The sequence below is a fragment of the Mus caroli genome, unplaced genomic scaffold (genome assembly GCF_978045245.1).
Source record: "Mus caroli unplaced genomic scaffold, Mus_caroli_1 scaffold_11, whole genome shotgun sequence".
NCBI classification, from domain to species: domain Eukaryota; kingdom Metazoa; phylum Chordata; class Mammalia; order Rodentia; family Muridae; genus Mus; species Mus caroli.
The window spans coordinates 94434184-94448508 of record NW_028227266.1 but is presented as its reverse complement, the minus strand read 5'-3'; the positions used below and the strand labels follow the sequence as shown (position 1 = coordinate 94448508).

The 14325-nt window shown below is 44.6% G+C and overlaps 1 protein-coding gene and 1 non-coding gene across 2 annotated transcripts in view; both read right to left on the bottom strand.

Moving 5' to 3' along the window:
* Pcolce2 (procollagen C-endopeptidase enhancer 2) overlaps window positions 1–1493 on the bottom strand; it is a 57504-nt gene extending 56011 nt beyond the window's left edge. Inside the window, exons 1-2 of the mRNA XM_085827903.1 lie at window positions 1041–1493; window positions 145–253 (exon numbers count right to left, since the gene is read on the bottom strand). Of these exons, the coding sequence (XP_085684029.1) occupies window positions 145–253; window positions 1041–1120 (189 nt within the window). The 5' untranslated portion in view covers window positions 1121–1493. The remainder of the gene's footprint in view (window positions 1–144; window positions 254–1040) is intronic.
* Window positions 1494–13936: 12443 nt separating this feature from the next.
* Window positions 13937–14068, bottom strand: LOC115032004 (small nucleolar RNA SNORA4). Its single transcript, XR_003837653.1, has one exon. It is a non-coding gene; the product is annotated as a small nucleolar RNA SNORA4 (small nucleolar RNA).
* Between the last annotated feature and the right edge of the window lie 257 nt (window positions 14069–14325).

The following is a 14325-nucleotide window of genomic DNA, read 5'->3' as shown; positions in this document are numbered from 1 at the left end:
TCCCAGATAGCTGAAGTAAAACCAGCATTTCACGTTTCCGGAATCTGCCACTAACCCAAATCCTGACACCAGATGCAAATGGCATCAGTGTGCACTGTTTCCAGTACCCACGTCCAGAAGAACACCTTTAAAATAAATGCTTACTGTGATTTTCCAAGTACATTTGCTATTCGGAGGGTACATTCCAGGAAAACCTTCACTGCCAATAAATCCAGACTCTCCGGTAAGAATGCCACCACATGTGAAAACAGGTCTGCGAAAATAAGAGAGAGAACGCTTACATTGATCTGCAGTCTAACAATCTAATGTTAATTCCAAAAAGGCATACGTGCTGATATAAACGAGTTAATGTTGTTTAATAAAATCTTTCACCAGAGAAAAGATTTGAATGCTTGCCATCTCTTAGAATATTTAAATTATAGCCCGATAACGCACTCGCCCAAATTCATCATTAAGACAGATCATATACGTGCATCTATAGTAAAATATCCCACTCAAAAAGCTATATAAAAATTGAATGAGTTAACGGGAGAGAGTGGGAGAGGTATTGAGAGTCACTCTGGCAGAGCTGCTTGGTTTAAAAGACATGGTAAAGATTAAGTTTGTCTCCAGATTTAGAGACAGGCCTTGTTTTTTCCCCTTTCTGGAAAACTTGGGTGTCTCAGCGCGCCCCACCCCGCGCCCCGGGAAAAGGGGAGGCAGCCGCGGCTGGAGGTGATGCAGGAGTTAGCCATCCTGTAGGTGCCTCTGGCCTGGCACTAGGCTGTTAGTGAGGAGTCACTTAAAAGACCAGCTCCCCAGGTTAGACTTAGATTGGTCAAGGCTGGGAGGAAAAGCGCGGGGCGGAGGAGGGCGCATATTCAAGCGCTAAAGCTCCCTGCACCGGCGCCCAAACCTTACTAGGAGGCAAGGCAAGGGAGGGCGAGCCGCGCCACGTGGTGGCCCAGGAGCCGTAGGGCCAGCGCTCGGAGAAGCACTGCAGTCGGCGGTGGCGCTGTGCGGGTTCCCGGGCGCGGGTAAGGGAGGGCGGGGGACGTTACCTCTCTGGGGTCTGCGGCCGGGCCATCCGCGCGGTGGCCAGAAGCAGGCAGAGCGCGATGCAGGCGCTCGCGCCCCCCATGGCCGGCAGCTCACTGCAGCATCCCGCCCGGCGCCCGCAGCCAGGTACAGAGTGCGCCGCTGCCGGCGGGAGGGCGGCTTTTGAAGGCGATCCGGGCGGACTCCACGCCTAATTTCCCCAGGGGACGCGCCCTGGCAGCCGCGGGCGGCGGCTGAATGTCCCGTTTGTTCAACAGCGGGAGGGGCCACAGCCTGTCCCCTGGGCGGCCGCGGGGGAAGGGAGCCCCGCCAGCGGTACCCAGGGTCAGCCTCGGCTTTCCGGGGTGGGGGTGGAGGGTTGCCCCCAGCTGCTCTCAAGTAAAACTGCTGGGGAACCCGGCTCCTCCTTTGTGTTCTTGGAATAGCAGTCCCAAGGGGCAAGTAAAGAGATCCTTCCATAGTGGACTTCCAGCCCTTAACTCGCGCTTTAAATACACTCGCGCTTGAGCCTGTGTGCACCGGAGTGTAACAATGGCAAGAGAGATGGTTTTGTGGGCAGATTTCAACATGCATTTGCAAGCAAGCGATTTGGTGAGTGAATTGTCATTAAATGTCAGATCCTCTCATCTCACCACCCATGTTAGGTTGTGAAAAACGGTGTTTCTCTGCAGGCACCTCTGTTATTTGAAGTTTTCCGAACGCCGGAAAAGGAAACGTTATTGATGAGTTAAGATTAATAAACTATATCCCTGAGAACGGTTCTAGCATTGAGGCTTTATTTAACTTCAGAAAAATTTCATACTTTTTTTTTAAAACGTCACCAGAGAGTCCTAAAAGACCAACAAGAGCAGAATGTACTCGAGACTCATGGGAGATACAACTTAACTTGAGGGTTTCATTAATGATGCTCCTTTTGCATTATATTCACCTTTGTAAGAAGAAGAAAAAGATAAAAGAAAACAAAGAAAGAAACAAAAACAAGGCAAGGCAATACTTGTCAATACCCCTAACTCCAGGGCCCGATAGCGCAGAGAAGAGGACTTGTCTGTGGTTCTTTCAGAGGAACCAAGTTTATTTCCAGCACCCCATATCAGTCAGCTCCCTGGGACGTATTACCCTCAGCTGGCTTTTTTGGGCACACACACAAATATTTTAAAGATTTACTTTCTAATAATGAACTTGTAATCTTAAAAACTTAACACTCCGGCAAGCAAATAACAATGACTACAGGCAATAATCTAAAAGTCAGAAAACCTACCAGGGGTGGTGGTGCACGCCTTTAATCTCAGTACTTGGAAGGCTAAGGCAGGCAGGTCTTTGAGGCTGGTCTACAGAGTGAGTTCCAGGACAGCAAAGGCTACACAGAGAAATCCTGTTTCAGAAACAAGCAAACAAACAAACAAAACAAAACAAAACTGGAAAACCCAAGGACCTGTCTAGGAACCAGAGTCCTCTTCAGAGTTTAGATTGCCTTAGCATTTAAAACAATTTTAAATAAGTGTTTTGCCTACACGTATATATCTATGCACTCTGTGTGTGTGTGTGTGTTCAGTGTACACAAAGACCAGAAGAGGGTGATAAATCCCCCTGGAACTGGAGTTCCAGACAGTTGTGACCCATCTTGTGGCCGCTGCACCATCTCTCTACGCCCTCCCTAGTCCCAGCATTGGGTTTTCTGTTCTGTTTTGTTTTCATTTTTTAAAGTTGGGGGGGGGGGGGGCAAGAGCCTTACCAGGAATTACAACTTTAAAAAAAAAATCCCTAAATGGACCACACCCTGTACGACAGTTTTGTAAAAGGAATTACAGACTTGGCAGAGGATATTATATTCTGAAACTTACACCCACAACTAAGTAAAAATGTCTTTAGAAGAGCCAAGAAGAAAATAAGTTGTTTATTTACACATTTCCAGAATGAGCTATCAGAAAGCTCAAGAGTTTGTAGTTAGTTTATTACAAAGTCACAGTTTGGAGTTACATGGTGAAAACATTGCTCATTTTTTTTTTCTTTTTCTTTTTCTTTTTTTTTTTTTTTTTTTTTTTTTTTTTTTGCCTAGTAATACTCTGGAGTTTTCATGCCTGAAAATACTTCCCCTGTAGGATTTTTAAAATATAAAACAGTCTTGACCATGAATAAATAGAAAACTGCTTGAGTGTAATTATGCAGCAGTGTTTTCTTTTCTTAATTTACAGATCAATGCCTGTGTTTGTTTCCTCACTGGAAAGTAAAAGGTTCTAACACGGGTCAGTCTGTTGTTGCTGACACTCATAAGAAAGACATTGATCTTACCATGTGATTTTAAAAGTTTATTAAGAGCCATGTTGTTTGCTCTTAAAAACACATATTTGACCTGGAACTACAGTTCTGACCAAAATTATAAACCGTAAATGTCCTGAGATGTTTAACGTGTTAAATTTGAGATAGACTCAAGGGACCACTGAAGGAGGGTGTACACGTCACATGCGTGAGATCGGTTTCTGGTGTTTTATGATGCAGAGTTGGAGTAAGAAGCTACAGGACAGCAGGCAGTAGTAGCTAAAGGGAGCTGCTGAGAGACAACAGTCTTGTGTGTAGGCCATATGAAGGATAGCAGAGTGGAGGAGCCAGGAGTCCTCCTTCTCAAAGGATGAGTTACCCTTGCCTGGCTGTGCAAAGAGTCATGGGAACATGAACAAAACCACCCGTGAACTGACCACTTGCAAGCGCAGCACGGGCTCTGCAGGGTATTGGCATCAAGTGGGCCACTGTGTCTGTTGCTTCATCTCTGGTTCATTTACCAACCTTGTAAACTTCTTAGAATGCACCGTAAATTCAACACAATCACTCACGAGTCAGCATTAGCCCATAAAAGATCCAGCATTAAAAGATATTGACAAAAAGGAGACAGTGGGGAGCTTTATATGGCAACTGAACTTAGGCTACTTCAAGAACAACTGCAAGAAGCCAAAGGAGGTGGCTGATGAAAGTCTCCAAACTAGGATGACTTGTCTCCCGTCTCTCCCTTTGGATTGGACTCAGGGTCCCAAGATATGCTAAACGTGAGCTTTACCTCGAGCCACACTGCAAGCTCAAGGGAATGCTTTTCAATACCAAAGCATTAACTATTAACAGAAACCTGTGAGACAGATAGACCCCTATGGTGCTTTTTCAAAAGTGATTCTCTTGACTTTTTTTTACACCCCATGAACATACACACACACACACATACACACATACACACACACACACACAAACACCTGCAACAATCAAGTTACAAAGAGAAAAGAAGGTAAAAATCTTACCATTTTGTTCAATCTGTGACTGGCTGGCAGGGTTGCTTCCAGCCAGAGGCAGACTATCACAGCAGGAGCCTGAGGGGAGCCAAACTGTTGGCCTTACAGAGGGAGGAAAGAGAACAAGAGCCAAGAAGGGACCAGGATCCATCTACCAGCTTAGAGAAGGGTAGACTCTCAGTTACCGCCCACAGGACCCCTCCCTTTGACAATAGCACAGTGGGCTGAGGGTCTTGGCACTCAGGCCCTTCGGGACCGCTCCAGATACAGACAGCAGCAGTGAGAGTCACAAAGCAAAGAGAAGACTTGTCGTGTAAAATGCGGTTTCATCAGGAAAGTTGTTTTTTAAAAGTTTATGCTGGGGCTGGGAAGACGACTAATGAGTCAAGGGAGAGTCTGAGTTCAAATCCCCAGCACCCACATAAAAGCTGTGAGGACAGAAGGGAAGTCAGAGACAGGTAGATCCAGGGGGCTCCCTAGCCAGCCATTCTGAAACCGGGAACTCCAGGTTCAGTGAGGGAAAGAGAGAGACTCTGCCTCAAAAAAGTAGGCAGCGTGTTATTGAGGAAGACATCCTGGTGTCAACATCTGGCCATACATGGAAGTGTGCGTGTTCATATACATGTATATAAACAACATAACACACACACGCCAAAAAAGTTCCAACTGATCCTGTCCTTGTGCATGATGAGAATTAGCGCTGGTCTGAAATATAACAGACATTTTGTGAAAATGCAAACCAAATTTAATATTCTAATCCTTAGTTTCATATTTTAAGATAAAGCCCACCAGAATGTTTCAATATCTGCCGTAAGGATGTGGAGCCTGCTTTAAGAAAATAAGAGGGTTTTCCCACACAGTTAACTCCAAGAATGGTATGAGTACCTCCTGGTTATCTTTTTTTCTTTTAACTTCAGACAAGGTTTAATTTTTAACCTAGGTTAACCTAGAGTTCACTATGTACTCAGGTTGACTATAAGTTACAACAGTCCTCCTGCCTCAGCCTCTGGAATGCTGGACTGTCTTTATGGGTGATCGATGTGGGTGGGCCCAGCCCACCGAGAGCAGCATCACCCTGTGTGGGACAATATGAGAAAGCAGCTGAGCAGAAGCTATGGGGACACTGGTAAACAGTGGTCCTCCCTGGCCTCTGCTGCAGCCTCTGCCTCCAGGGTCCTGCCTGGACTGTTAACTGGAAATGAACATCAAATAGACCCTTCCCAATTCTAAACTTATTTCTATCATGGTGTTTATCACAGCAAGAGGTAGCAAACCAGGAGACACGACTTCCTCTGGTCATCTTGAAAAGTGCCTGCAAAACCAAGCCTACCAGGGCTTTGGATGGGCTCAGGAGGTGGGTGTGTGTTCCTGGACTCTCCCTCTCGCTGTTTTAAGCTACACCTGGAGGAGCTCAGGTGTGCTCTGGCACCAACTGTACTTCATTGGTCTCCAGATGTATAAGTGTTATAATATGAGGAAGCAAAGGGACCTGGAAAACTATCACTGTACAACCTAAGTTCATGATAGTAAAACATTCTTACTATTCCCATAGCGTTTCTAACTCTTCAGAGCTATGAAAGTGGGAAGTCCTTATGTTCTTTTAGGGATAATATGATAGTTGAGTTTTGACACTAATAATACAGCGCTCAAAATGTCTTTGTTAGAGCAAGCTTTTTTTTTTTCTGTTCATTTAGCCTCTGGTGTTATTATTGTTATTATTATTCTGGTGCGGGGGTTGAAGCCAAAGCCTTGTGCCTGCACTACTCAAGAGCTCTGCACTGAGCAGCATAATCAGCCTCTGAAGCCATGTTGAGAAATAATATCAACATGGAGGAACTTTGTTGGCTTTGAATTTTATGCAATACTCGGTCAGTAGATACTCTGTGTTCTTCCAATTTTACAATTAAAAATTCACTTAAAAATTGTGTTACTAGCCAGGTGCAGTGGCATATATCTTTCATCTCAACACTCTAGAGGCAAAGATGCAAGCTTCTGTGAGTTTAAGGCTAGCCAGGCCTACATAGAGAGATCCAGGAGAGCCAAGGCTACATACAGAGACTCTGTCTACATGTGTGTGTGTGTGTGTGTGTGTGTGTGTGTGTGTGTGTGTGTGTGTATGTATATATAATTTGTAACTATACATTAAGAAGAAAAGTAAACTTTCCTACTACCCTACCAAAAAGCCGGTGTTACAGAGGGACTGACTCAGAAATGTCTTCGTAGTCACAAACATAGCCAAGCAACCAATTCACAATACCATATACAAAATTAGAGAAGAAGACTCAAGGCTTATTACTCTGGAATAATGACCAGAATTTCACCTGGAAAGTTGTCCTTTGAGAGATTCACTGGCCACTAAATCTAAGCACTAAATGCAGTTACCTACTGCCATTTCCTCTGCAGCAAACCTGTTGGGCACTTTCCTGATCTGGGAAATTCCAGCTTGCAACACTCCTGTGACCCTCTACAGAATGAGAGCTCAACACGGGATCCAAGGACTCATCTCAGTGCATAGGACTGTACAGTCCATGTCGCCTGCCTCCATCTCAGCTCCAAGGGAGGTAGAAACTTGGCACGCGGGGCATGAGGGGCCCAGGCTATTGAAATCCCTTTCAAAACTTAATGGGCAGGCATGAGAATAATTAACGCCCATGTTAGGGGCTCTACATAACTCAATGTGCCCATCTGCTTCACTGAAGAGACCAGCCTGAAGGGATGTCTTTCTGTGTGAGTTTCCAAGGTAATGTGTTTCAGCTACATAGAGGAGGCTGGGTCAGTCAAGGCAGCCATGAGAAGCTAGACAAGCTGAACTCAGAGGAGTGGGCCGTGGCTGGCTGGTTTCCAAGGGAGGTCTTCCATGAAGAAGTGTCTTAACAGGAACTGTGATGAGTCCTGTACAATAACATTACTTCTCCCTTTTAAAAAAAATGATCATTACTGAATGATTAATTATAAAAAATTAATACATGATTATTTTCCTTTTATTGAAAGTATTCTTTTCTTGTGCAATATAATGTTTTTATTTTATTTTTATTAGATATTTTCTTCATTTACATTTCAAATGCTATCCCCAAAGCCCCCTATACCCTCCCCCGACCCTGCTGCCCAACCCATCCATTCCTGCTTCCTGGCCCTGGCATTCCCCTGTACTGGGGCATATGATCTTCGCAAGACCAAGGGCCTCTCCTCCCATTGATGGCCGACTAGACCATCCTCTGCTACATATGCAACTAGAGACACAGCTCTGCGGGGTACTGGTTAGCTCATATCGTTGTTCCTCCTATAGAGTTGCAGACCCCTTTAGCTCCTTGGGTACTTTCTCTAGCTCTTCCATTGGAGGCCCTGTGATCCATCCAATAGATGACTGAGCATCCACTTCTGTATAGCCTCACACAAGACAGCTATATCAGGGTCCCTTCAGCAAAATCTTTCTGGCATCTGCAATAGTGTCTGGGTTTGGTGGTTGTATATGGGACGGATCCCTGGGTGGGGCAGTCTTTGGATGGTCTTTCCTTCCGTCTTAGCTCATGTTTTTATTTTTATGATTACATATTCCCCTTCCTCTACTTCTCCCAGTTCCTCCCTGCCTTCTCTCCCCTCCAGATCCACTCCCTTTCTGCCTCCCATTAGAAAAGAACAGCCTTCTAAGAGATAACAACCAAACCTGACAAAATATAGTATAATACAACGAACTTACCTTCTCCCTCTCAAGTCTGTGAGGTAAAGATGTTTACTGTCATTTTACAGGCAGGGATTCTGACATTCAAAGCAGTTAGCCACTCATTCACATAAATGAAAAACTGGTATTTGAACCTGGGCTAATTTAAAAATCAGGCTTTTAATGAGTACTGTAAGCTAACCCATCATGACCTCTATCAGGACACAAAATGCTCACAGCACATGGAGATGGCAGCTGTAACTGGTCTGGCAAGATGCTGTTTGCCTTCCCAGAATTCCTTCTGCAAGAAACTGCCCCTCCTTGTGCTTTGTGGTTCTATGAACACTAAGCCCTTTCACCACTCCTTAGGCACCCAGGTAGGGAATGCAACTGAAGACTGAATGAGAGAGCTCACTCAAGGTTTTCAATTATCTATTTTTATCTCCTCTTTCTTCCCCTGGAAGTAGTGTGTAAGCAAACAGTTCCAGGCCCAAGCCTGAGGTCAGTGTTTCAGAACAACAGACCATAAGCCTTCCTAATGGGGCTGGAGTTCCAAGAATTACAAAGACTACTGAAAAATCAGAGGTCTGCCATATAATACTGGGAAAGTGTCAGTGGAGGCTATAGGGATAGTCAAAGCGTTAATCAAATACCTGTGCTAGCCGGTTATGTGTGCCCATGCGTAACTTTAATTTTTTTCAAAGCCTATTTTTAATGATGGTTCTTAAACACTTTGACCTCCCTTTTAGCCCACCACCCACCAGAGGTAGTGGAAAAGAAAGGATACGGGGGAAGCGGACCTGTTTAGAAATGGTGCTTTGGAGCAACTCCCATCTTTGTTGTCTGGAAATCAGCAGTTCAACTTATAGGTCAGCAGCAGCAGCTTGATCCACTCACAAACACTTCATGGATACACCAGCAGTCCAGTTGAGTTGCATTGGGATGGCAACACAAATCAGCAGTGGTGGCATGACCTAGCAGAGACAGCCAGGCCTTAGCCTTGGCTCAAGTCAGCAGGAGGAACCAGGAGGAGCACCAGGAGAAGTTCTCAGCTGTGCCTTTCTCAGGGAACTGAAGATCAGCAAAGATGAGAGACCCACAAACATTGCACAGCTAGCTCGATAAGCAAGCCAAGCTCAACACCCACCACTGTCCCTCAAGTCTTTTCTATAGTCCCTTCAAACATCACGAGTCCTCTGTGTGCCTCAGCACATGTGTCTGTCTCAGCTGGCATCACTCTGCCAATCAGCCTGAGTCCAAGGAAGTGGCAAGAAACTGCAGCACACCACCAGAAGCTTTTTGTTTTGTTTTGTTTTGTTTTGTTTTGTTGAGTTTCTCTCTTTGGAGTCCCAACAAATACAGCTCAACTACGCAATGTAAGGCGAACCAATACCTGCGTGTCATTAGCAAAGAATCCTTCATCACCTGTCCTTTCATGTGCTTGCTTTAGCAGAACATCCTCTCTCCTGTGTCTGCTTCAGTGAAATGTTCCTTCATGAGTCTGCCTCAGTCTTACACCTGTGTCCACTTCAGGAAACCACTCCTTCATGCATTTGCCCCAGCAAAACACCATCCAATACAACTGACTTTCCAAAGAACCCTTAAGTTTCCACTGCACTCATACCTGTAATCCCAGCATCTAGGAGACATGGGCAGTAGATCATAAGTTCACATCCAGCTTGGGCTCCATCAGACCATGGCCTAGAGATAGAGCTCACTGGTATAGTGCACTCATGTGCAAGGCACTGGGTTTGAAAACAACAACGGTGATGACAACAACAACAGCAACAACAAGCAGCCAATTACGTGGCTCATGAGTGGCAATGGGGAGCCTGAAGCATAGAAAACAATTACATTTACTTAAATCAACCCAAAATACCTCAGAACTGTCTCCTTGTGTTGACTTGTATAGACTGACTTCTGTGTATACGAGGGATCAGTATCGGCCGCCTGTAATGCCTGTCTTCTTTTTACACCGTGGTGCTCACCACGTGGAAATGCCTCATGCAGTAAATGGGCACAGTAAGTGAGGACACTTTGTAGCTGACTAGCCAGGCTGTCTCACCGGGCTCAGCATTACTCATATCTGACTCATAGGAAGCTAGGGTTTGTCTGCTAGAAAGGCAGGACAATAGGGCCACCCGAGGTAAGGACAAGGACAGCAAAGATGAGCCACCGAGCTGGCTGGTGGGCAGCCAGGAATCTAGAGCAAGACCCAGAGGAGCAGGAGCCATCATCCCGGCTCCCCTGTCCCTCAGACGTCCCTCCTCTCTGCTGATTCTAGAAGGCTGGGGGCAGGGTTTGTGTAAACACTGGAATTCTAACCACACCAAGGAATAAAAACAAATTGACTTTTCATCCATGCAGTTCTATTGTGTGTGTGTGTGTCTGTCTGTCTTTCTTTTGGGGGTGTCTTAAGTAAAAATATCCTTCAATATAAAGAAAATAACTGCTCATTTTGTAAAATCTGGAAAATACTGTTTTTAAAGAAAGAAAAAAAAACCTTACCCCCAAAACATCCAGAGACAACACGGGTGTCACAGGGGCCCCATTTACCTGCCCCCTTCTTAACTGTTCTTTGGAAAACTCTATTTTCATCAAGGGGGCACAGGAAATAATTTGGCCAACTCACGTGGCTGTTCATTTTCTACTCAAGGGAAAATACCATAGTCGTTGCTCACTGAGCACCTGGAATAAAGGAGTTTAGATTCCTCCATCAGAGGCTGGGCTCTTACTGCAGTGCACGATTGCTTTAAAGCTATTGTTCTCAAAAAAACTAGATCACAAAGAAAGTATTATCCGAATAAGTGTTATATGAAAGCACAGGGATAGTGCTGTGCGAGAGAGCAGTTAGAGGTACATCATCACTTAGAGTGTATGTAAGTACAGGTAGATACATATACTTCATATAAAATTATGCCCATGAACATAATCACACATCAAAAATAGCAATGAAAGAGGCCTAAAGCTGAGCCCAACCTCTTCTCTCTCAGAATTCTGAAAATACTTTAGAGTCCTGTAAATGCTGGCGGAATAATCTCAACTAAAACTTCATTTTTTTTCCCTAAGGAAGGAGAAATCTGAATACACATTTTTGCTAAGATAATTGCAAAGAGAGGTACGTTCGAGAAAGCATCTTCATTTCTGGTACATGAGCATACTAAGCAATGTCAACATACTTGAACATTAGCATAAATTGATCATGGGTATTAAAAGGTGGTTCATTTTAAAATCTAGTGCTACCCCTGCCTGTTTGACTGAACTTCATAGGAATATATTTATATATTTCTTATTTGCTTTTTTTTTTCCTCAGAGATATTAGGATTGATGCTTAGCTGGGAGACATTAGCAAGGCACTAACAGCCGTCTCCCTGCCCACTGCGCTCAACCGACTGTACAAATGGGAAGCGCCCGCAGCAGACTCGCCACCTCTGTGCCTGGAGCTGGCACTTGACTCTGTTTCCTTGGTTGCCATGGTAGTGTCTAGAAGGTTTGTTGTTGTTGTTGTTGTTGTTGTGATTGCTAGTTGATTCTCCATTATTTTTTTTTTGTGTGTGGCATATTTAGGTCCTATTTGTAAGCACTAAATATTTTGAGAAAAATATTAGGCATATAAATGTGTGTTTTATATATTAATTCCTGAACATTGCCCTTTATGCTTGTGTGGCTGGAGGGAGGGATGAATGCGCCTGCTCATGTGTGTGTCTCCCAGACACACTAGAAACACACTTTGGAACGCTCTCTCTTAGATTCCAATCTGAGGCTACTACACATCAGCCCGCATGCTTTTCCTTTTCAACACTGGTTAGATTTTTCAGTCTGGGCTAATCCACATCTTTTTTCCTTCTTTCCTTCTCCCCCCTCTCTTCCTCCCTCCCTTCCTTCTGTTTTTCCTGTTGTGAGCCTTCTCAATGCCCAGTGCTACAGCCCACCATGGAGATACAGCATGAGGTAGAACAGACCAGGTCCTACACGCGTTGCTAAGAATGCCTGTAAAGTCTATTTTTTTAGGAGCTGAGGATTTGGCTCAGGATCTGAGTTCAATGCCCCACTATGTCTCGGGCAATGCCCAGCACCCCCACTATGCCTCAGGCATAGTGGCACACACAGGAAGGATCCTGAATTCAGAGGCTCAACAGTCTATAATCAATACACTCCAGGTCAACAAGAAACCCTGTTTCAAAAAGGAGATGAGTGACTCCTGAGATTGAAACCTGAGGTTGTCCTTCGGCCTCTCCAAAGCTCCCATCGCTGTCACCTCCTACTGTTAAACGAGGCTTTATTTTTCAAATAATCTCATCATTTTGTAACATGTGGGTTTTATCCTCTGAGAAGCTTATAGCAGTGAAGAACTTTAACAAAGGTAGCCCAGTGAGGCAGGAGACTGTGAGGGGTGTGGTCGACATGGGTGGAAACACTTGGCATGCCTGAAGCAATAGATCTCAGCGTGCGTGTAGTGGGCAGGGCTGCCAGCCAATGACAGTCCTTACAGCAGATTCCCTCCTGCAAGGAGGACTATGCGCTGGATTCCAGGGTTTTATCCCAAAGGGCAGCTTTGCTTTCCACCCCTTGGAGTAGGTGGGCGTGGAGTAGGAGAAGGGGAGGTACCTTCCTGTGACCCTGTGAAGACCACAGGTATCAGAATTCAGTGCTCTAGCTCTTCCTCCCACCAGGGAGATCTCACCACTGGAAGAGTAAGTGGGCTTGTATGGAGGGCGTTGTTGGATGGGCTTGTCTCGGGATGCCTAGGGGAGTCATCTCCCTGTCCACTTCTGTTCTACAGCTGTCACCTACGGGCAATTCAGTTTTGAACTAAATGCACAGAGGATAACTTTATCATTTGCCTCTCCTAACTGTTCAGACTGTGTCCTCGTTGGGTCTCAAATCTAGGGACAACCTTGGATTACATTTCTTATTTTCAAAAAAGAAAGATCTAAACACCCAAGTCTTCCCTACACTGTCACTGAAACCAGAAGAGCTGCACTATAAGAAAAAAGAGACTAGACATTTTAATATGTCTAGAGACAGTACCATAGACCCAATGGTTTATAAACAGCAAATCTTTGTTTCTCTAAAATCAGGGAAGTTTGTATTGGGGCTCTCATGGAGTCTGTGATGTTCACTGATTTTCATGGATGGTGCTTCTTCTCGGTGTCTGCCTGGCAGAGGAGTACAGCAACTGCCTTGATCTTGTGAGATCAACCACTTACCCCAGTCCTCAGCTCCATTCCTTATCATCCATCACACCCCCCCAAAAAAAAGATCCACCCTCTAAGCCCTGTACCTGAGATTGTCACTTCAAATATTTGAGAAGGGCACAAACATTGACACTACAGCACCACTCAAGAAAAACAAACTATAAGGCTTTGTGAACAGTTCCAGAATGATCATAACCTGAATCCAAGCTCAGGTTACCCTCTTGTCAAAGAATTCTAGCAAGTCTGAAGACATTTTGACTGTCTCCATCAGCAGCATAGCAGACAAATAACTCCACCTTTAACATTATCACTGCCAAGAGCATCTGGAAATTTTAACAAAAACAACAAACTATTTAAAGCAAAGACCAGCCAACAAAGAAAATGAACTTTAAGAATCCAAGTGGTAATTGAAGAGCTGGTAGTTGGTGAGCAATGAAACCTATAGGCACTCTTATTCCCAGTGAGATTCTAGTGAGGTAGAGCAAGACAAAGAAGGCTGGGGTGGGGTGGCCTTGGCAAACTTGTACAAAGAGAGGGGGAAAATCAGTGTTGGAGCGGAAGAGAGAAGGAACCTGCCCTAGCCTTTGGGAGCCTTTCAAGATGGCAGGTGTTTGCTGGCTCCCTCCTGAAGCTAAGCTTAGCTATGTTTCATTACTGGGGGAATGAAGTGAAAAGCTTCTGGGGCACTTCTTTTTTTTAATCTTTTATATTTTAGTTTCTCTTTTTGATTTTTTAATTAAATCGATATTATTATTATTATTAATTTTATCAATGTAGGCCACAATATAGTAATGAACCATACTAAGTAGTATAGCCCACAGTGGAGTGTGGTCATACTCATTCTGCCAAATAGCATGAATTGGTTAAGGTTTTTTAATATTCTGGAGCACTTCTTATGAGCAGGATGGACAGAAACTGGTCATTCTGAAGCATCTGAGTGATTAATGCTGGTGTTGAGCTGCTTCAGAGTCCTGGCCACAGCAGATGCCGTGTTGCCCCAGAGATTGACAGTCAACTCTTTCTTGAAAGGACAGCTCCCAGATTGTTCACCTAGACAAGCAGATCTTAACGTATGAGTCACGACCCATGGGGGCTGATTTAATGGGGTTGGTTGCCTAAGGCCAGCAAAAATCAGAGATATTTACATTATGATTCATAA